At 34.5% G+C, this 23,836-nt stretch overlaps 1 protein-coding gene and 1 long non-coding RNA gene across 4 annotated transcripts in view; one reads left to right on the top strand and one right to left on the bottom strand.

The window, feature by feature from the left end:
• The window catches only part of LOC109599644 (TWiK family of potassium channels protein 7-like), a 165,704-nt gene that overhangs the window by 114,192 nt on the left and 27,676 nt on the right, over positions 1-23,836 (top strand). For all 3 annotated transcript variants that reach the window (XR_007548300.1, XR_007548299.1, XM_049968706.1), the window contains 2 exons: positions 2,924-3,187; positions 3,274-3,663. Coding sequence is in view for 1 of the 3 variants with exons in the window: in XM_049968706.1 (XP_049824663.1) it covers positions 2,995-3,187; positions 3,274-3,663 (583 nt within the window). In the remaining 2 variants the exon portion in view is untranslated. The remainder of the gene's footprint in view (positions 1-2,923; positions 3,188-3,273; positions 3,664-23,836) is intronic.
• Positions 664-10,590, bottom strand: LOC126265846 (uncharacterized). Its single transcript, XR_007548301.1, has 3 exons — positions 10,539-10,590; positions 848-981; positions 664-786 (listed from the first exon to the last, which is right to left on the bottom strand). It is a non-coding gene; the product is annotated as an uncharacterized LOC126265846 (long non-coding RNA).

Here is a 23,836-nt window from a genome sequence, read left to right as displayed (position 1 = left end):
TTTTATTCATAAATGTTAATAGCAGCAAGTTCCTGAAAGATTAAAAGAGTATTCTCTCATATTTTTTTAAGTATTTACATTCTTGTTGCCATACATATAATATTTCGAGTATTCTTTTATATTTCTGAGGAGGTCACCAACTTATTCTCTTACAATTATACATATATTATACTAATAATTCTCTGTATTTACAATTTTTTATTCATAAATTTTAATAGTTACAGGTTTCTGAAAGGTTAAAGGATTATTCTCTCATATATTTTAAGTATTTACCTTCTTGTTGTCTTACACATAATATTTCAAATATTCCCATATATTTCTGAAGAAGTCACCAATTTATTCTTTCATATATATATTTAGAATATTTTATTCATAAATTTTAATAGCAGCAAGTTCCTGAAAGGTTAAAGGATTATTTTCCCCTATTTTTTAAGTATTTACCTCCTTGTTCTTTTACTTATAATATTTCAAATATTCCCTTATATTTCTGAAGAAGTCACCAATTTATTCTCTTACATATGTACATATATTATACTACTAATTATCAGTATTTAGAATATTTTATTCATAAATGTTAATAGCAGCACGTTTCTGAAAAATTAAAGGATTATTCTCTCATATTTTTTAAGTATTTACCTTCTTGTTGTCGTACATATAATATTTCGAATACTCCCTTATATTTCTGAAGAACTCACCAATTTATTCTCTTACATATATACATATATTATACTAATAATTTTCAGTATTTAGAATATTTTATTCATAAATTTTAATAGCAGCAAGTTCCTGAAAGTTTAAAGGATTATTCCCTCATATTTTTTAAGTATATACCTTCTTGTTGTCTTACACATAATATTTCGAATATTCCCTTATATTTCTGAAGAAGTCACCAATTTATTCTCTTACATATACACAAATATTATCCTAATAATTTTCAGTATTTAGAATATTTTATTCATAAATTTTAATAGCAGCAAGTTCCTGAAAGGCTAAAGGAGTATTCTCTCATATTTTTTTAAGTATTTATTTATATTTCTGAAGAAGTCACCAATTTATTCTTTCACATATATACATATATTATACTACTAATTATAAGTATTTAGAATATATTATTCATAAATTTTAATAGCAGCACGTTTCTGACAAATTAAAGGATTATTCTCTCATATTTTTTAAGTATTTACCTTCTTGTTGTCGTACATATAATATTTCGAATATTCCCTTATATTTCTGAAGAAGTCACCAATTTATTCTCTTACATATATACATATATTATACTAATAATTTTCAGTATTTACAATATTTTATTCATAAATTTTAATAGCAGCAAGTTCTTGAAAGTTTAAAGGATTATTCTCTCATATTTTTTAAGTATTTACCTCCTTGTTCTTTTACTTATAATATTTCAAATATTCCCTTATATTTCTGAAGAAGTCACCAATTTATTCTCTTACATATATACATATATTATACTACTAATTATCAGTATTTAGAATATTTTATTCATAAATGTTAATAGCAGCAAGTTCCTGAAAGATTAAAAGAGTATTCTCTCATATTTTTTTAAGTATTTACATTCTTGTTGCCATACATATAATATTTCGAGTATTCTCTTATATTTCTGAGGAGGTCACCAACTTATTCTCTTACAATTATACATATATTATACTAATAATTCTCTGTATTTACAATTTTTTATTCATAAATTTTAATAGTTACAGGTTTCTGAAAGGTTAAAGGATTATTCTCTCATATATTTTAAGTATTTACCTTCTTGTTCTCTTACATATATACATATATTATACCTCTAATTATCAGTATTTAGAATATTTTATTCATAAATTTTAATAGCAGCACGTTTCTGAAAAATTAAAGGATTATTCTCTCATATTTTTTAAGTATTTACCTTCTTGTTGTCGTACATATAATATTTCGAATATTCCCTTATATTTCTGAAAAAGTCACCAATTTATTCTCTTAACATATACATATATTACACTACTACATATATTAAACTAATAATTTTCAGTATTTAGAATATTTTATTCATAAATTTTAACAGCAGCAAGTTACTGAAAGGTTAAAGGAGTATTCTCTCATATTTTTTTTTTTAAATATTTACCTTTTTGTTGCCATACATATAATATTTCGAATATTCCCTTATATTTCTGAAGAAGTCACCAATTTATTCCCTTACATATATACATATATTACATTAGTAATTCTCAGTATTTAGTATATTTTATTCATAATTTTTAATTGGTTTTGTAAAGTTAAAGGATTGTAATATTTTTCAATTATATACCTTTTTATTCTTTTACATATAACATTTCAATTTTTTTTAAATATTTATGAAGTATTTACCATTTTATTCTGTCACAAATAATATTTGTAATGAAACTTGTAGTCTTAAAATTGATTTAGTAAAGGCGAACAATAATTCAAAGACGAGTTGGGAGTTGTTTGATAATTCGATAAAAACCGATTTGGGCCAGATTTTGAAAGCTTTCAAATTAAATTTGCCCGCATAGAAAGGGGCCCTGCCTATCGACGCGACCATTAAAGGTTTTATAAATCTTTTTAACAATTCAGGAAGAGATATTTTTAGTTTAATAAAACACAAAGGCCGTATATCACATTTATGGCTTATTTCGTTGCAGATTTATCGCCGTAACGGAAATAAATTTCTGCTGTGTTGCGAGATGAAAGGACCGGCCGGTCCTGCGCGTATTTGTCAAATATAGTCAATTAAACACTAGAAAGTCAACAATGTCGAAGTCGCTGTAAATATTTATCGTCGCATTGATTTATGGCAATATTTGTTTTTTGGATTTTTCAGCGGACGATTCTGGATTTATGTTCACGGTTGTTATTCAGTCCCGGATATTGAATTTGCTTCATCAATTTTTAATGTTGGTTGCAGATGTTCGAGCGAATTGGCGGTGGTTGTATCAATCGTATCAAATGACACAGTGACCGAAGAAGACGTCCAGCATGATGTGCGAGTCGGACTATGGTTACCAGAACACGTACCTGCGCAGGGTGTCGCCGCCCGGCAGTCCAGCCCTGACCAAGAAATGCTGCTGCTACGACAAGAAGGAGACGAGGGAGTCGAGTAGGGACACGGTGTTCTGCTGTTGCTACACCTACCCCGGCTCCAGGAGCACCTCCATCCTCGCCACGTTGGGTTAGTAACCAACAACTTCCATTAGAGACTCCCCCGCAGGGAAGCCACAAGGGGGACGACTCAATAATGCACGACTTGGGTTACAGGCGTTTGCTGTCTGGTGCTGACCTACACCATCATCGGGGCGTTCATCTTCATGGCCCTGGAGGGCGGTCTGTATCGCGAGACCGAGTCTGTAGCCAGCTCCAAAATCGACCCGAAATTCAAAGACAACAAGGCCATCGGGGATCTGCGTACCGAAACGGTGGACCGTCTGTGGAGCATCACCGAGAACCTCAACATCTTGTACAGGGAGAACTGGACCAGACTGGCGGCCGAGGAGGTGCTGATATTCCAAGACGCCCTCTTCAAGGCGCTGAAGAAGAGCGACGTGGTGTACAGCGCGAGGACGGGGACGATGAGCGGAAGTCACAGCGGACACAAATGGAATTTCAGCTCCAGTTTTCTCTACAGTCTGACCCTGATAACGACAATAGGTGAGTTTTGCAACGCCGGACAATTAGTGAATTCGAAGTTGGGCACGTATGTGCACTCTAATCAGCTTGCGTGATGATAATATTCAAAGTTTAAATGAAAGTTTCGGTTACGTTACTTCCCCTTTAGATAAGGACTGTAATTTTGATTGTGATAATTTTAATTAAAAGTACTGGGCTTTATCAAGAACGTTTTTACGACGTCAAATACCTTTTAAATTATGTTATGAGCTTGTTTGTCGGTGATTACAGGCTTTCTCACCCCCTTTTCCAAAGAGCTACAAAATCACATTATCCCGACTAGGGGCGGGTTTATTGCGGCGAGGCTCTTAATTAACTTTAAAAAAAATCTTTATCGAACACCACACAGATTGGAACAAAGTAAACATCGTCGGGAATAATAAATTTTACGTCCCGCCTCTGAACGATTCAATGCCTTTAACTGAGGGGGATTTTTTATACCTTCTCACATGTTACAAGACCATTTTACATTCCTTTTTTCTTTAATTTTAGAGCAGATTTTATTATAAGAACAATTAAATGTTTGTGGCATGTAATTGGCAACTGTTACATTGTCCAATAATAAAGGACAGTGCCCAGTCTGGCCAAGTAAAGTTTTTATACCAATTCCTCAAGATGTGATACAATCTTTCACAATAATATTTAATGAATTAATCTGAGAACGACATTTTTATCCAACTAAATGTTTATGACAGACAGTTGGCATCAGTTACATCGTTCAGTAATAAAGGACAGTGCCCAGTCTGGCCAAGTAAAACTTTTATACCCATTCTTCAAGATGAGTTACAACCTTTCAAAATAATATTTATTGAATTAATGTGAGAAAGACATTTTTATTCAATTAAATGTTTATGACAGGCAGTTAACAACAGTTACATTGTCCAATAATAAAGGACAGTGCCCAGTCTGGACAAGTAAAACTTTTATACCCATTCTTCAAGATGAGATACAACCTTTCAAAATAATATTTATTGAATTAATGTGAGAATGACATTTTTATCCAGTTAAATGTTTATGACAGTCAGTTAGCAACAGTTACATTGTCCAATAATAAAGGACAGTGCTCAGTCTGACCAAGTAAAGTTTTTATACTAATTCTTCAAGATGCGATTCAACCTTTCACAATAATATTTAATGAATTAATGTGAAAAATACATTTTTATCCAATTAAATGTTTATAATAGGCAGTTAGCAACAGTTACATTGTCCAATAATAAAGGACAGTGCTCAATCTGACCAAGTAAAGCTTTTATACCAATTCTTCAAAATGTGATACAACCTTTCAAAATAATATTTATTGAATTAATGTGAGAATGACATTTTTATCCAGTTAAATGTTTATGACAGGAAGTTAGCAACAGTTACATTGTCCAATAATAAGGGACAGTGCTCAGTCTGACCAAGTAAAGTTTTTATACCAATTCTTCAAAATGCGATTCAACCTTTCACAATAATATTTAATGAATTAATGTGAAAAATATATTTTTATCCAATTAAATGTTTATGGCAGGCAGTTAGCAACAGTTACATTGTCCAATAATAAGGGACAGTGCCCAGTCTAGCCAAGTAAAGCTTTTATTCCAATTCTTCAAGATGTGATACAACCTTTCAAAATAATATTTATTGAATTAATGTGAGAAAGACATTTTTATCCAATTAAATGTTTATGGCAGGCAGTTAGCAGCAGTTACATTGTCCAATAATAAGGGACAGTGCTCAGTCTGGCCAAGTAAAGCTTTTATTCCAATTCTTCAATATGTGATACAACCTTCCAAAATAATATTTAATGAATTAATATGAGAAAGATATTTTTATCCAATTAAATATTTATGATAGGCAGTTAGCAACAGTTACATTGTCCAATAATAAAGGACAGTGCTGGCTAAGGAAAGCTTTTATACCAATTCTTCAAGATGTGAAACAACCTTTCAAAATAATAATTAATGAATTAATGTGAGAACCGCATTTTTATCCAACTAAACGTTTGCAACTGGCAGTTGGCAACAGTTACATTGTCCAATAATTAAGGACAAGCCTCAGTTTGGCAATTAAACACCGCAACAGCAGGTCCAACTTTTAAAAAAAGTTGCTGCTTTTATAAAAGAAATAAATCTATGGGGAACTAAAACTGAAATACGCACAAACAAAACTAACTAACGTCTCATATTTTCCGGACAACTGCATCCGTATTCCTCGTTCCGCGATTCGCGAGCATCATACAGATTTCCGGCGGAATGCATCCGTCGTCCATTGTCCGATTGGAAATGATCCATTTCGAGTGTTTCGTATATTTTTTTGTTTTCATAACAATATGTCCGGTTTCTATTGACCGTCCTTCATTATTGACGATTCCAAAAAATCACGTTACGTATCGAGATTATTTCTCTCGATATGCGGATGCTTCCTGTTTTATTGTTTTGCCTATTGTCTTGTTACGTAGTTGATTTGGTGGGCTTCGTTTTGCCCGTGCACAAAGATAAAGAAGAATTGAATGCAGAAATCTGTATTGATTTATTATTGATATTTTTGTCAATAGGTGGCGTCCGGTGCTGTAAGCCACCAATAAACTAAATTAGTTTTCCAGAAGTGAACTTATAAAACCGACAGATGGTTGAAATGGACTAAAAAAGCCAACGTGGGAGTAATGGAAGAAAGAACAACCAAATTAACTCGAACAAAGTGTTGTTTATTCCCACATTAAACTTTTAGATTTGCGTTATTATCGGTTAAATTTAAATTGTAGCTTAATTACGACACACAGTGAATTTAATTAGAAACCGACACAGCAGAAACTGGGCCATACTTTACGAATTGCGATGGTTAAATTTTAAGACGACTGCATTAAGCGAAATGTAAGAGGCGAAGGAAACGCTAAGAATTGATGATAGACGTAACAAAGTGGGACCTTTTAATTTGTTTTGAGTGCTCGTCTTTTCAACGAAAATAATAATAATTTTCGACGTAACGACTTGTATCGAGTTTCATTTCGCCAGTTAATACGTCTAAAAGCATAATGGAGAAGGTGGAGTAATAACTTCCAAGGAATAAAGCACTAAAAATCACTGATTGGAAACTGGAAAACACACGGTTGCACGTTGCACGGCTGGAATATAAATAGGGAGCGGAACTATTTTTCTATTGAGTGTTCAGCATCGCTGCAGGATGTACTTTCGCAAACTGGAACAAAGGAAGGAGCAAGGACTACACAATGTGCTTGTTTCCAGTTTAATAATAAATTGGGAAACTTTGGGGGATTTAGTGGAACTGAAAAAGCTACAAAACATCATCAACTGGCAGGTATTAATGTTTGTTATGTTCCAGAACCGAATGCAAACAAGCTTTGATATCAAGACCAAAGCTCCCCGCCCCGAAAGCTTAACATATCCACCCCGATGCTTTTGATAAGGTATTCGTGCTGGCCGTCTTCCTTCCACAAGGATAAACCGTGTCACGTTTGACTCCGGCCCCATAATTTGTCGACCCTAATCAAATACCCAACGTTTACTGATATTAATACGGATCCAACACTCGGACAGGGGGACACAACAAACACTGACTGCACCCCCGATTTACAAGCTGCACATCAAGATTTCAATCCCCAAATCCGTCAGATAAAACGTTAAAACTTCCCCGGGGGTTTTTACAGTTCATAAATTATCGAAGTTCCAAAAAGCACGGACGTGCCAAGTAACTTCCAAATCCGATTCCGATGTCCGAGAGGCATCGATCCTCTCCAGGCACAATGGAAGAATGCAATATAATATGGTGGACCATCCAGCGTCTGGTATTTAATTTCTAAGTGAACAACTTGCACGTCAAAGGGCCGCCGGAGTATTTTTGTCTCGTGCAATAAACGGGAGATCAGAGAGACAGAGTATCTGGAGTCTGGAGGCCCCTTTGAAATAATATAATTATGCTTAAATGATGCCAAGTCAAAGGTCGGCACCGCTGACAGTACGTTTTATTGACTAATTAAGGACGGCAACGTCGTCCTGCCGGCGGAGAATTTCCGGTGAAATAAATTTAGTGTGTTAGATTAAATTAAATACTTTGTCAACGGTTACGAAATTCGTGTGAAGTTACGCGGATACGGTCGAGTGTTTTACGCCATGTAAACCGCCCACACGAAATTGTTATCAAAGTGTTTCGACAAGTGCAAATATTATTTTAGTGTGCTGCTGTTGGACACCTAGATTTGTCATTAAGTTTGTCCCTTTAAAATATTAGATACTGGGGAAGCAAATTTACATATTTGGTTATTCTATTTACGGATGGACAACGTCAAAGTGATCCTGGAACCTGTACCAAGGAAGGTACAGGTATAAAATTCTCATTTTTCAAGATTCAACTTTTCAAAATTATATTTAATGAATTAATTGGAAACGTTTTGTTTTCCATTCTCTTAATGGTATATTGTACAGAGATGGTTTACAAGTTCAAACCAGCGACTTGGAAAAGACACGGAAGACTGAAGTCAGGAAAAAACCATGTAACATGAAATCCATCTCTCAACGCTGAAAAACGACGAGCCAAGAATCCGGAGTCGGACCACGGCTGCAGCATTGTTTGGGGATGGAAACTATGCGACAAGACGCAGCCCTTAAACCAACAAACAACAATGCGGATCGCACGAATGAGCACGTCTTGACGCTCGCACATATATACATGTACACGTACATGAAGGGGGGTGAGGCCACGTTCTCGCGCATGTTTGCCTACATAATTTAACTGACAACGGGCCGACTACAAAGGCAACGCAAATTATTTACAGTGCGCCGGCTTAATAGAGCAACACGTAATTGTTTTAACAAATACAAATCACTCGCGTGCAGCGACGATAACTCATCTTAAGCGAATTACGTAACTGGAAACGTTGTTTGCGACGTGGATGTGGCGGAATTGGACGAAAGACGGATAGGATGGTGAACAATGGGCGCAGGTAAGCTGGAACTCTGGATGAGTTATGAGCAGCTTCTTTGGCGTAAATAAAACCGACGGTGAGGAATTAAGTGCCTCAGTTTGTTTACTAATTACTGGCGTCACAGTATTTTGTTTCGTTACACAAGCAGGAACTCGACTGAATCTTTATTGAAAATTAAACCAAGCAAAAAGAAATTAAGACCCACAGTTTTTTTTACTAAATATTGACGTCGTACTAAATAAATGTTGGGCGCCAATTTTAAAATTATTCTAATAAAAACTGTTTTACTTTGTTGTGTGAGGAAAACAGGAACTTGCCTGAATTGTGACTATTTCTTTAACAAAAATAAAACAAGAAGAAATTAAACACGAGAGTTTGTTGACTAAATATTGACGTTAAAGTAAATAAATGTTGGGCGCCAATTTTAAAATTATTCTAAAAAAAAAACTGTTTTACTTTGTTTTGTGAGGGAAACAAGAACTTTTATGAATTGTGACTATTTCTTTATCAAAAATACAACAACAAGAAATTAAATACCAGAGTTTGTTTACTAGATATTAACGTTATAGTAAATAAATGTTGGGCGCCAATTTTAAAATTATTCCTAAATAAAAACTGTTTTACTTTGCTCAGTGAGGGAAACAGGAACTTGTGTGAATTGTGACTATTTCTTTATCAAAAATAAAACAACAAGAAATTAAATACCACAGTTTGTTTATTACATATTGACGTTAAAGTAAATAAATGTTGGGCGCCAATTTTAAAATTATTCTAAATAAAAACTGTTTTACTTTGTTCAGTGAGGGAAACAGGAACTTGTGTGAATTGTGACTATTTCTTTATCAAAAATAAAACAAGAAATTAAATACCACAGTTTGTTTATTAGATATTGATGTTAAAGTAAATAAATGTTGGGCGCCAATTTTAAAATTATTCTAAGTAGAAACTGTTTTACTTTGTTCAGTGAGGGAAACAGGAACTTGTCTGAATTGTGACTATTTCTTTATCAAAAATAAAACAACAAGAAATTAAATACCAGAGTTTGTTTACTAGATATTGACGTTATAGTAAATAAATATTGGGCACCAATTTTAAAATTATTCTAAATAAAAACAGTTTTACTTTGTTCGGTGAGGCAAATAGAAACTTGTATGAATTGTGACTATTTCTTTATCAAAAATACAACAACAGGAAATTAAATACGAGAGTTTGTTTATTAAATATTAACGTTATAGTAAATTAATGTTGGGCGCCAATTTTAAAATTATTCTAAATAAAATCTGTTTTACTTTGTTCTATGAGGGAAACAGGAACTTGTCTGAATTGTGACTATTTCTTTATAAAAAACGCAATACAAGAAATTAAATACGAGAGTTTGTTTACTAAATATTCGACGTTATAGTAAATTAATGTTGGGCGCCAATTATAAAATTATTTTAAACTGTTTTATTTTATTCTGTGATAGAAACAGGAACTTACCTGAATTGTGACTATTTATCAAAAATACAATAACAAGAAATTAAATACCACAGTTTGTTTACTAGATATTGACGTTATAGTAAATAAATGTTGGGCGCCAATTTTAAAATTATTCTAAATAAAAACTTACTTTGTTTCGAGATACAGGAAGTCGACTGAATAAAATTAAGTCCCAAAGTTTATTTACTAAATACTGACGTCACAGTAGCCAAATGTTGGGCGCCAATTTTAAAATTGCACCAAATAAAAACAGTTTAATTTTATTTTATCCATAAAATTATGGTGAATTTTTGAATGTCCCTTTTACGATCGGGCTTACTGGAACGTATGATAAGCCAGTTTATTGAAAACGCTAATTAAAGTTTTATAACCCGTGCACAAAATACGATCGCAAAATGTTTGTTAGCATGGCGAGCGTTTAAATGTTGAAATTAATTAACATCGATAATTTTAATACCTGTTCCAGTTATGATTCGAGTCGCATTCATTGCCGCATTTGCAATATAAACAATCTCCATTTCAAAACCGGCCATTTATCAAGTTGACGTTCGACCGGGAAACGTCATTGTTTGATTGACAATCGTATTAATTTATTTTAACCGTAACCATATAATTATTAACTAGTTTCAAAGCCGGGCTTGAGTCTGTGATAATTGGAATACATTGAGCAACAACCTCGTTAACGTTGTCACAAAAATGAAATCTGCTTACGACTCACCCCCGCCGAATTAATTGCCGAAAAATTACAATGCGGCTAATTAAAAACAAGCGAAGGGGTTGTTTTTGTGTTGCGACGTCGTGAACGTGTAAAGCGACTTATCTGCGACAATTCGAGGGGGTTGAACGTATAAAAACATTTAAAGGGAATGTTTTGAGATAAGTGGTGTTAATTAAGATTTGTTTTGCGAGTGTTATTTCTGTTTTAATTGTGTCTTTATTTTTTCGGGGGCTGCTGAAGTTTTCAGCGCGACGGGGAAGTTGAAGTTCGGGGAGTGCCATTCATATTAAGAGATTAGACTTTGCTCTGTAATCACCGACGTAAAAAAAAATAGAACATAATTCGTGCCCGTACTGGAAAAAATTATAAATCAGTCCGGTCTTTAACCGCAATGTGTTAGGGTGAGGATCTGGAATTACATAAACAAGAGAGAACCGCTGATAAAAATAATAAACGGTCGCCACACAAACCGGAGGAGGCGGCCCATAAAAACCGTAACGGGGGAGTCCCCGGGCTTCTGGGACGCTTTTTATAATTACGAGCCTGTTATTTTGTGTACTTTACGGGTTTTATAAGAATGTCTATACGGCATAATGTACTGGAAACTGCACCGGCCTCGGAATTTATTTGGTGGGCCCAAATTTAATTTGTGTCTCTATTGCAGTCGGCCCTAATGGAGACATTACAGTTTACAGGGGATGAAAGATTAAATTTTTTATTAAAATTCCCCCCTTAAGTTGTCCTACACTGTTTTAATCCCAAAAGTGTAATTAACACCGCACCACAGACCTATTTGCAATTAATCAATTACCGGGCCGCATCAAACGGATTTAATTTCACGAACGAAAATAATCGGACGCCCGAAAAACGATTAGTAAATCAAAAGCGCCGAAACTATTCGAATCGTTCATCAATTACGAACGAAAATGGAACTATCAAACACCACACGAATATGCATATTCAGGTGTTTTGGGGGATGAAATTATTACTCCAAGTGTTTTTATTTGATTAATGCACCCCAACGCACAGTCGTCTCCGAGTGGGAAACCGCATTGGGGGGTTAATTAAACCCCCTTCGCTCCGCGGTTACACACCTCGGGTCCACCCTCTCGAATTAATCCGGGTTCCGGGGTAAATTTTGACGTATTGCCGACGTCAAAGTGTCGAGTTATGTTTTATACAGTTGAGTAGTCGGTGCAACTGTGCGATGGCGGGTGGGGCACTCCCCCCGGAACAAAAACTCGATTAAACTGGGCTTTCGGGACACATAAATTCACGTTTGATTATTAATTTCGTCGAAATATTGTAAACACAGGCGGACAAAAAAAAAGTTAATCGGGCTTTTGATTTAGTTGCCAAATAGTGGGCCCGTTCGGACGTCGATCCAATTTAAATTGAAATGCGATTGTACGAATCGACTTTTTTGGGGTTGCAGCTAAGTTTTTTATCGATACACTGTTAATTATTTGAAAGTATTTAATTTAATACATCAACAGCTATAAAATATATAATATAACGATGGAGCCAAAGATTTAATAACCAGAAACATTTTAAACACAGTAAAGAAACATTAAAGTTATTTTTTATGTAATTAAAAAATGGATAAATAGTACAAAAATAAATTAAAATATAAAAACAAATGTGAATTAATGATCTTCTTAATCCAGCAATGCTTCGTGATACTCCTTTAAAATAATCCTCTTGTTGCTAGTCTTAAATAGCAGTTGAAAACAAGCAATTAAGTCCCAAAGTTTGTTTACTAAAGTCTGACGTCACAGTAGTAAAAAGTTGGGCGCCAATTTTAAAATTACAATATATAAAAATTGTTTATTTTGTTTCATCAGGAAAACAAAAACTTGACTAAATTATGGCTATTTCTTATTATTTCATTATTTTCATCAAAAATAAAACAAACAACAAGATATTAAGCCACAGAGTTTGGTTACTAAAGTCTGACGACACAGTAGTCAAAAGTTGGGCGCCAATTTTAAAATTATAATATATAAAAATTGTTTATTTTGTTTCATCAAGAAAACAGAAACTTGATTGAATTATGGCTATTTCTTATTATTTCATTATTTTCATCAAAAATTAAACAAACAACAAGAAATTAAGCCCCAGAGTTTGGTTACTAAATATTGACGTCACAGTAGTCGGATGTTGGGCGCCAATTTTGAAATTATATTACGTTAACAAAGCTAAGTATATAAATTTGTGACTGCTCCAAAGTTGGCAGTTGTAAGTCCAGATTGATTAACATCACTGCCCACCTAAATATCAAGTTGTTCCTTCACATTACAACAATCCCCCCAATTTTCACTGGCCATAAAAATGAACACAGCTACAAATAATGAAATAATAAACCGAACGTGAATATAAAATCCATCAACAAACGTCTGCAAAGTGCCAACACATGTGGAAAGTAATATTACGACGAGTCTGTTACAATAAAATCCTTTCTAAGTAAATGGATCCTTTGTCTTTTATCGCTGCGACTTGAACGGTGCAATATCGAATCGCACAGCCACCCCACCAAAAACTTAATTGCTCCGAAAAAACAAAACCTCCCGTCTTGCTAATACCGGGGGGTGGGGGGCACCGTTCGAAATTCTGGAAATTATTTAACCCGCCACGTTGCAGCCGAATCCGGGGCGGATACGTCCACTTAAAACTTACTTAACGAGGTTAAACAAAAGTTGAGAGGCGCATTATTTGAAGTACAATATTGAATTAAAACGAAATTGCGTTACATTCTCAAAAGCCGCAATAAAATGCTAAAACGTTGCGCCGAGTAAATGTTAATTGGGTATATTACATGGTTGTGCAAAAGTACAATTAATGCAAAGATCATTTTTCATACTTGCCTGCACTTTGTGTTTACCGTGTGTTGTTTGTGAATTAAATGAAAATTATATTTGCACCCTCGTTCAGGCACGACCTGTATTTGTGCTGGGAACAAAAGGGCGGAACGAGTGTGATCCCGCCAAAAGCTGGGGTACGTAAACGTACAACGCACCACACAAACAATTTTATTAAGACATTTTTCAGCCCCCGGCTAATTAATTTAATTAGTAATCATCCATTAAGACCCAAAGTGGAATATTGATGCGCATTTCCCAAGGAGATGAATGTCTGCCACATCAAATGGCGCGAGCGATTCTCCCTTTCATCCTCAGCTTCCGGTTGCCAGTTGCAGTAATATAAATGACATTATGCGGTTTAAAGAAGTTCACTTTTGGCATTTCAGCGGGAATTTCAGCCCGGGAATCCCGCCCTTTTTGTTAATAAAGTTTGTCGGATGAAAAGTTGGCGCAATTTTCGCCAGGATGTTCAAGAACTGCCTGAGATATTGGAGTGGCTTTTAGTTTATCTAATTTGTTGTTTTGTGCTTTACAAGAACGTAACTTGTACTCGTTATGAATTGCGGTCATTAGAACTTTGTACCTTTTGTCCCACATATTTTTGGCAGCGGTTTGTCGAGATGGCGAGGTTTGATATCCATCTTGCCATCGACTCAGAACGTGATGACGTCAAGTTTTTATTTAACCAGTTTGCAGTTGTTTTTCTTCGTTCTATGTCAAAAGATATCAATTGTCGAAGTTGAATGTCTGGTCCATTATTTGTAGGACGCAAAAAACTTAATATCCTTAACGTTGTGTCACAAATAAAACAGTAAACAACATAAAAACACAAGCTTCGACTTCCTGCAAATAATTCATTTATGCGGCAGCATTCCGTCGAATAGTGTTTTCCGGCTTCCTTATTTCCCGTAACTCCAACAATTTCTCCATAAAGCACAAACACAATAACCGCAGATATTTATAGATAGGGGAAGCTTTAAATTCACACCTGGAATTGCAGTTCGAACCTTTGAATTATTCCTGCTGTTTGCAATAGATGTTCAGATTGGAATTAGCAGTTAATGCACACTTTTGTTTCCTTCTGAATTTATCAATGTTCAGTGGGGATTTGCATAAACTACTACACTTGGAATTTAATCTTCCATCAATTAATGGATATTAATTAGTCTGTGATTTCTCTGAACCTCGTGAAAATGGCATTAAACATATTTAACCTTATCGTTATAAATCCATGTTTCTACTAGTTTATACACTGATCCCATTTATGGCCTTCGGTTACTTTCAGGAGTCTAGTAACAACTTCTAATACCAACTAAGCACAAAATAGTAACTTTTAAATTAATACAAAGTAAATTTAGTGTTTGACACTTTTGTTGCCTTCTGAAAATTTCAACGTTTCAGTGAGTGGGATTTGCATGAACTATTACACCTACAACATAAACCTTCAGTCAATTATTAGATGTATAGGCTGGGATTTCTTTGGGCCTCGATAAAATAACAATAGAATAATTCTATAAACATATTTAAACTTTAATATTTACACTTTTCTACAAGTTTACTTATTAAACCCATCTATAGCCTTCGGCTACTTTCAGGAATTTAGTACCAACTACTAATACCAACTAAATTAAGCACAAAATTTTAATTTTTAAATTAATACAAAGTAAATTTAATGTTTAACTTGGAATGAACAGAAAATTCAGGACACTTTTTTTGCCTTCTGAAAATATCAACATTCTAATGAGTGGGATTTGCATGAACTATTACACCTACAACATAAACCTTCAGTCAATTATTAGATGTATAGGCTGGGATTTCTTTGGGCCTCGATAAAATAACAATAGAATAATCCTATAAACATATTTAAACTTTAATATTTACACTTTTCTACAAGTTTACTTACTGAACCCATCTATAGCCTTCGGCTACTTTCAGGAATTTAGTACCAACTACTAATACGAACTAAATTAAGCACAAAATTTTAATTTTTAAATTAATACAAAGTAAATTTAGTGGTTAAATTGGAATGAACAGAAAATGCAGGACTTTTGTTGCCTTCTGAAAATATCAACGTTTCAATGAGTGGGATTTGCATGAACTATTACACCTACAACATAAACCTTCAGTCAATTATTAGATGTATAGGCTGGGATTTCTTTGGGCCTCGATAAAATAACAATAGAATATTCCTATAAACATATTTAAACTTTAATATTTACACTTTTCTACAAGTTTACTTACTGAACCCATCTATAGCCTTCGGCTACTTTCAGGAATTTAGTACCAACTACTAATACCAATTAAATTAAGCACAAAATTTTAATTTTTAAATTAATACAAAGTAAATTTGGTGTTTAAATTGGAATGAACAGAAAATGCAGGACTTTTGTTGCCTTCTGAAAATATCAACGTTTCAATGAGTGGGATTTGCATGAACTATTACACCTACAACATAAACCTTCAGTCAATTATTAGATGTATAGGCTGGGATTTCTTTGGGCCTCGATAAAATAACAATAGAATAATCCTATAAACATATTTAAACTTTAATATTTACACTTTTCTATAAGTTTACTTACTGAACCCATCTATAGCCTTCGGCTACTTTCAGGAATTTAGTACCAACTACTAATACCAATTAAATTAAGCACAAAATTTTAATTTTTAAATTAATACAAAGTAAATTTGGTGTTTAAATTGGAATGAACAGAAAATGCAGGACTTTTGTTGCCTTCTGAAAATATCAACGTTTCAATGAGTGGGATTTGCATGAACTATTACACCTACAACATAAACCTTCAGTCAATTATTAGATGTATAGGCTGGGATTTCTTTGGGCCTCGATAAAATAACAATAGAATATTCCTATAAACATATTTAAACTTTAATATTTACACTTTTCTACAAGTTTACTTACTGAACCCATCTATAGCCTTCGGCTACTTTCAGGAATTTAGTACCAACTACTAATACGAACTAAATTAAGCACAAAATTTTAATTTTTAAATTAATACAAAGTAAATTTAGTGGTTAAATTGGAATGAACAGAAAATACAGGACTCTTTTGTTGCCTTCTGAAAATATCAACATTTCAATGTGTGGGATTTATATGAACTATTACACTATTTTCAGAAAGCAACAGAAATGTCCAGTATTTTTTGTGAATTCTAATTTAAACCTCAAAATTATTTTGTAGTAATGTACAAATTAAATTACAGGCCTAATTTAGTTGGTAACAGCAGTTGGCACTAAACTCCTGAAAATAGCCGAAAGCTACAGATGGGATTAGCACGTAAAAATGTAGAAAAGTGTAAATACAAAAGTTAAAATGTGTTTACAAAATTATCCTAATGTTATTTTAACGAGACTAAAAGAAATCACGGTCTGCACACCTAATAACCGACGGACGATTTAAATTCCAAATGGAGTGGTTCATTCAAATCTCTCTTATTGAAACGTCGACATTTTCACAAGAAAACCAAAGTGTCCCCCGTTCACTGAATAACCGCTGAAAGCGTCGATTTAACCAAATTTCGACGGAATGCAGTTTTTCGTCGTTCCATCGATCGTTGCCCGGCGCATAATGACGTCGTGATACACCGACCGAAATTGTGATGATTAAATTGGCGAACATGCCCCGAATAAATATGTCCCTCAGGGAGCGTCCGCCCGGAGTTCTGCCACTCCGTACAAGAAATCACTGAACAAGACAGATATTATTCGATAAATATCTTCGCCTCGGCCGACTTTTATATTCTAGGTAGTTATAATGCCGGTCATATATTTTGATCTGTCGAAGTATCCGGAATAAATTTATCCCGTCGAGGACTATTGTTTGAAACGGGCTCGTACGCGGGTGAGCTGCAGTAAATTAGATTAGTTGGATATCAATGGGGCTGTTCAAACATATTTTATATTTCAGGGTTACGTGGAATATAGATTACTCGAATAAAGTGAACGCCGAAGTTTACATACACCGAATAAATCCGTTTCCTGCAAGACAACGGCGGATAAAATAAATCGCATAAAAATTAATAGGAAATTGATAAAAGCCGAATTAAAATGTGAACGAAGGAAAACATAATCCACTTTGATATTGAAGAAGTTTCTTTGAACATCCAGCACTGATTGGTTTATCTTTTCATCTGGCAAATGCTTTTAGCACAAATAGAATTTCATTGTCTGACTAAAAATTTTTATAAAAATACCTTTAAGCAACACCTAATCCTATTTACATGGCAATCAGGACGTTCACTTCGACAATAAAACATTCATCAATAAAACCAGACCCAAACGAAACTGCAACGGAGTAGCTCGATAAGAAACCATTACATTTCGTCGAACATCTATTGCAAACCGCAGGAATAATTCAAAGACTCGGCTGCGATTGCAGGTGTAAATTTAAAGCTTCCTCTATCTACAAATATCTGCGGTTATTGTGTTTGTGCTTTATGGAGAAATTATTGGCGTTACGAGAAATGGGGAAGCCGGAAAACACTATTCGATGGAATGCTCCTGTAAATGGATTACTTGCAGGAAGACGAAGATTGTTTTTTTTTTATGTTGTTTACAGTTTTATTTGTACCACACGACGTTAAGAATATTAAGCTTTTCTGTTGCTTACATATATAAGGACCTGACGTAAATCCCTTTCGCTGCATCCAACTTGAACTACTGATCTCTCAAAATGTAAACAGATGCCCACTGTTTCTTTGAAATGTTTGAGGTTTAAGTTTTAGAATTAGAAATAATTGTATAGGATGCCACGTTTCTTAAATATGATGACTTACTATGTTTTATTAGTATAGAAATTAAATTTTAGTTCGTAATTTCAGTTGGTACTAAATTCCTGAAAGTAGCTGAATGCTATAGATGTGATCAGTGTGTAAACTTGTAGAAAACTGTGTAACTTGGAGTGTTTGTAATATTGAAATAACCGTTTTTTACTATATGCATATGAATATAATTACGGTAAATACACCAAAATAACATTTTTTACAATTTTTGTATCTCTGTCTGTTTGTCTGTCTGCTTGTTCCGACTAATCTCTAAAATGGCTGGACCGATTTTGACGGGACTTTTATTGGCAAGTAGCTGATGTAATAAGGAGTAACTTAGGCTACTTTTATTTTAGAAAAATTCTTTTATTTTAGAAAAATAAAGTATTGTTGCAATGTCCAAGTACAGTCCAGTACCACGTGCAGCTCACGGGCATGCCGCCACACGGACGATGTCTCTTAGTTATTTCTTACATTTTTAGTCATCTTTTGGGAATCCAGGAAGAATTAGAATTATTTATTTTTACTTTTTTAATGATTTTTTAGGAAATTAGTATTAGTAAATACATAAAAATCCATAAAGTTATTAAAGTAGAACTATGTAATTTAATCAGTATCCTATAGATTTTAATTGTATGAAAATTGATCGTATGGAATTTGATCCTATGGAAAATGATCGTATGGATTTTGATCATATAGAAAGTGATGGATGGATTTTGATCATATGGAAAATGATCGTATGGAAAATGATCATATGGATTTTGAACGTATGGAAAATGATCGTATGGGTTTTAATCGTCATGGAAAATGATCGTATGGATTTTAATCATTATGGAAAATGATCGTATGGATTTTAATCATTATGAAAAATGATCGTTATGGAAAATGATCGTATGGATTTTAATCATTATGGATTTTGATCGTTATGGAAAATGATCGTATGGATTTTGATCGTATAGAAAATGATCGTATGGATTTTGATCGTATAGAAAATGATCGTATGGATTTTGATCGTATAGAAAATGATCGTTTAATTTTTATATTAATACAAAGTAAATTTAGTGTTTTAGTCATTGGAATATAAATCTTCTTATATGTATAAGCTTCTTCGGGCCTCGTTAAAATAGCAGCAGAATCTGTATCATTATGGAAAAAATTAATTACAATGAATTGTAGGTATGCATACTACATACCAAATTTGAACACGATTGGACCAAAGGTTACGAAAATATGAGAAAAAAACAATTTTTGAAATATAATTTTGAAGGGCCTTTTCCAGAGAAACCTTAGAAAAACATTTCCTCATTATTGGATGTGTTCCACAAGCTGTTGTAACATTAATTCAACAATTTCCAGTCGCTTAAAATGGGCTCAAAAAAACACGAACTTATGCGGCAATAAAGAAGGATTACAAAAAAAAAGAGGAAACAAAAAGGATAATCACAAACTGCGAAATGGTTTATTGTTGAGGGGATAAAAAAAACAGCCAAGCAAGAGAAAAAGAGTTTATCCCTTATGAAAGCGAATAATAAGGCAGGTGACGGAAACTGAACATCCCCAACTAAGAAAAAAAAAAAAAAGAAAAGACCGTGCGGACATGTTTTTTTCTGCCGTTCACCTCACTTATCTTTCGACGCAGATTCCAATCGAGTTAAGCAGCAATCGCCAATATAAAAGTTGTCCCATTTAATGTAACAAATTGAACAGAAACTGCGTCAACGTTCCGGCCAATTGACGTCGATTACTGGCTTAGATAAAAGTGCAAAACACATCTGAAATATAATAAAAACTAAATGGTCGACGCAAATTACTCCTGAGGCACTTTTAATGATTAGTTCGAATCGTGGTGGATGCGCCAATTCACATTAATTAATTCAATTAAGTCCCGGAGTGTAATTTTAAAATTAAAAACGAAAACTTACTGTCCTTGCGGAGCCGGGGACGGAAACCCGGTGAAGAACAGACTGAAACGGGAACGTGGGAGATGATAAATCGGACTCGAATAACCCGGTAAATTTTATTTCGAAATAATTGCCCTCCCAATAGAGATATTTGTAAAAGTCATGTCAACACACACGTTAGATTATACCCCGCAATAAAAAACACGACGAGGGGGTGCGGTTTATTGCGTTTTTTATCCCGCCACTCCGACGTGAACGTACCCGTTCGCCGGTCGCTTATCGGATGAAATATCGCCATTCTTTCCGGCCAAATTAAACGTTTACACGCGGGAATTTAGCGAAATAAATAAACAAGTGTCCCTCACAAAAAAAAATAAAACGATTACTAAGATTATCTGCCTGAACCGCCGTGCTAAAATAAAATCAACTGAAATATTGCCCAGGTCCGAGCATCTCGAATATGAACATCGAAATTTATTATCGCATTATTATAAATCCCCGAGAGAAATTCGAACTTTCCGCGGCAAACAGTTTTCTTTCCTGCTTTACGACCGGCCCGAATGCATAAAGTAAAATGTAAATGCGGGAACGGGGGTAGAACCAATCTATAGATCACCCGATCCCAAATTGTATTTTACAATGTGTGTTCCTGTGTGTTCCGCGTTTATCGATTCGGCTTTTTCACATCATAGCGGCGGGGTGTTTATCACCGGTGCCGTGCCGTAAATTCCTGCAACGATCCGGCACCGGAAAACGCTGTGTTTTATCACAATTTTTACTGATAATGTTTCTATTATTCACTGCGATCGTTTAGATTCATGATCTATGAATTTAGATCAGGGCGAAGATTGGAAATCCGTATTTTGGTTGGTATAAAACAATTTATTGTTTGCCAACTGCTGAAAAACTATCAAATTAACTTTCTTCAAACATTAAATCAAAATTAATGAAGAGTACTTTGTTCTTCTATAATTTAAAAAGCTTGACAGTTTTACAAAATATTCAGTGGCGTAGAAAATAGGGTGAGAAAAAGAGGGGAATCCTCGAAATTGTCAATTAGTTACAAGTTGAAATTAAATTAACGCCGGTGACACATCTAAAAATGGATAATTCCGGCCATATTGACCTGGATAGGATCCTCCGAAGGATATTTCAATTAAACCGTCGATAGTTTAACGACGACCCACACACCCATCGGTTCGATTCGAACGTAGAAAAAAACTGTGAGGGCGGAGCCGGTTCTGTCGCGTCGCCACCGAAAGAGTGAATCCGGCTTTTGAGCCGCATCGCCCCTAATAACTTTCCAACACCACGACGTCTGTATTATATCCGCCCCGCGGTCCCTTCGTTCGTCCCCTCGTCCCGGCCAATATCTCATTTCAAATTTGCCAGGTGTATTTTTAGAAAATACATTACGTCCCGAATTGGAAAAATGAGATTTGCGGCGTGTATTGGATGTCTTCGGTTTGGGGGAGAAAAACGTCCCGAACGTGCGTCGGAGCGGGGACGAAATTAAAATTTAAACGCCAAAAATCTTCATTGCCGGGACCGGACGCACGGACGGGGAATATGGCCGCAACACAACAAGATATTACACGTACACGTTGCCCCGATTCTAATTCCGGCCGATGCGCACCGTGCTCCGGTGGTTTATTCGTTTTAATCAAAACCGAAGACCGGTCCGGAATGGAAACACTTTAATTAGATCGCTTCTTGCCGCATGGCCGACCCTTTTCCCCTCTCCGCACCACCCCTCAGTCTTGCCGTCTCCCTTTGCATACAATACCATTCCGGGGTATCTCGGGGATTTAACATTATATTTACTTATGTTTACAAGACTGCGCACAAGGAAGCAATTATATTTCGTCTTGCGTTTCAATTAAGGGCCCCGCTAGAACGGGGATACGGGTCGTCGTCTCTTTTATTTTATTTCGTTTTATTTTTTTGCACAGAACAGAAAATATTAATTAATCACCCGTCTCGGGAATTCCCCCATCGATTCGCCTCCGGGTGCAAAAATTGCGTCACGTAATTTTGCGGCGAGTTTAATTTGTCGCCGTTCGTTTTTTATTTATTATTTTGACACCCCCCCAGCCCCGTTCGGGTTGGCTTTTAAATGCACGGAGTGCAGGGTGAAATAGTGTGGAAACATTAGTCGGACAACGGGGGAGAATTATGAAGATGAATTAGCGGATGCGTTTACAAAAAGTGGGCAAGACAAAAGGCCATACAATTTGGGGTGTTGGATAAATAATGTCAACAATATGGCTATGACGTGAGGAAACAAAATTTATACAAATTATATGTTTTGGGGCATTAGTGTTTTTATTAAGAAAATATTGTTCTTAATTTAGTCGGAACTAAACTCCTGAAAGTAGCCGAAGGCTACAGATGGGATCAGTATGTAAACTTGTATAAAATTGTAAATATTAAAGTATAAATAAGTTTATAGGATTATTCTAATGCTATTTCAATGAGGCCCAGAGAAATCACAGCCTATACACCTAATAATTAATAGAATATTTATATTCCAAGTGTAATAGTTAATGTAAATCCCACTCACTGAAACGTTGATATTTTCAGAAAGCTACAAAAGTGTCCTATATTTTATGTTCATTCCAATTTAAACGCTAAATTTACTTTGTTATAATGTAAAAATTAAAATTTTGTGCTTAATTTAGTTGGTATTAACAGTTGGTACTAAATTCCTGAAAGTAGCCGAAGGCTATAGATGGGATCTGTATGTAAACTTGTAGGACAGTGTGAATATTAAAGTTTAAATATATTTATAGGATTATTCTAATGCTATTTTAACGAGACCCGAAGAAATCACAGCCTATACATCTAATAATTGACCGAAGATTTATATTCCAAGTGTAATTAATGTAAATTCCACTCACTGAAATGTTGATATTTTCAGAAGACAACAAAAGTGTCCTGTATATTAAAGTTTTAATATGTTTATAGGATTATTCTAATGCTATTTTAACGAGGCCCAAAGAAATCACAGCCTATACATCTAATAATTGAACGAAAATTTATATTCCAAGTGTAATAGTTTATGTAAATCCCACTCATTGAAACGTTGATATTTTCAGAAGGCAACAAAAGTGTTCTGTATTTTCTGTTCATTCCAATTTCAACACTAAATTTACTTTGTATTAATTTAAAAATTAAAATTCTGTGCTTAATTTAGTTGGTATTAGAAGTTGGCACTAAATTCCTGAAAGTAGCCGAAGGCTATAGATGGGATCAGTACGTAAACTTGTAGAAAAGTGTAAATATTAAAGTTTTAATATGTTTATAGGATTATTCTAATGCTATTTTAACGAGGCTCAAAGAAATCACAGCCTATACATCTAATAATTGACCGAAAATTTATATTCCAAGTGTAATAGTTAATGTAAATCCCACTCACTAAAACGTTGATATTTTCAGAAGGCAACAAAAGTGTTCTGTATTTTCTGTTCATTCCAATTTCAACACTAAATTTACTT

Source organism: Aethina tumida, chromosome 6 (genome assembly GCF_024364675.1).
Source record: "Aethina tumida isolate Nest 87 chromosome 6, icAetTumi1.1, whole genome shotgun sequence".
Taxonomy (NCBI): Eukaryota; Metazoa; Arthropoda; class Insecta; order Coleoptera; family Nitidulidae; genus Aethina; species Aethina tumida.
This window is presented reverse-complemented; position numbering and strand designations above follow the sequence as displayed.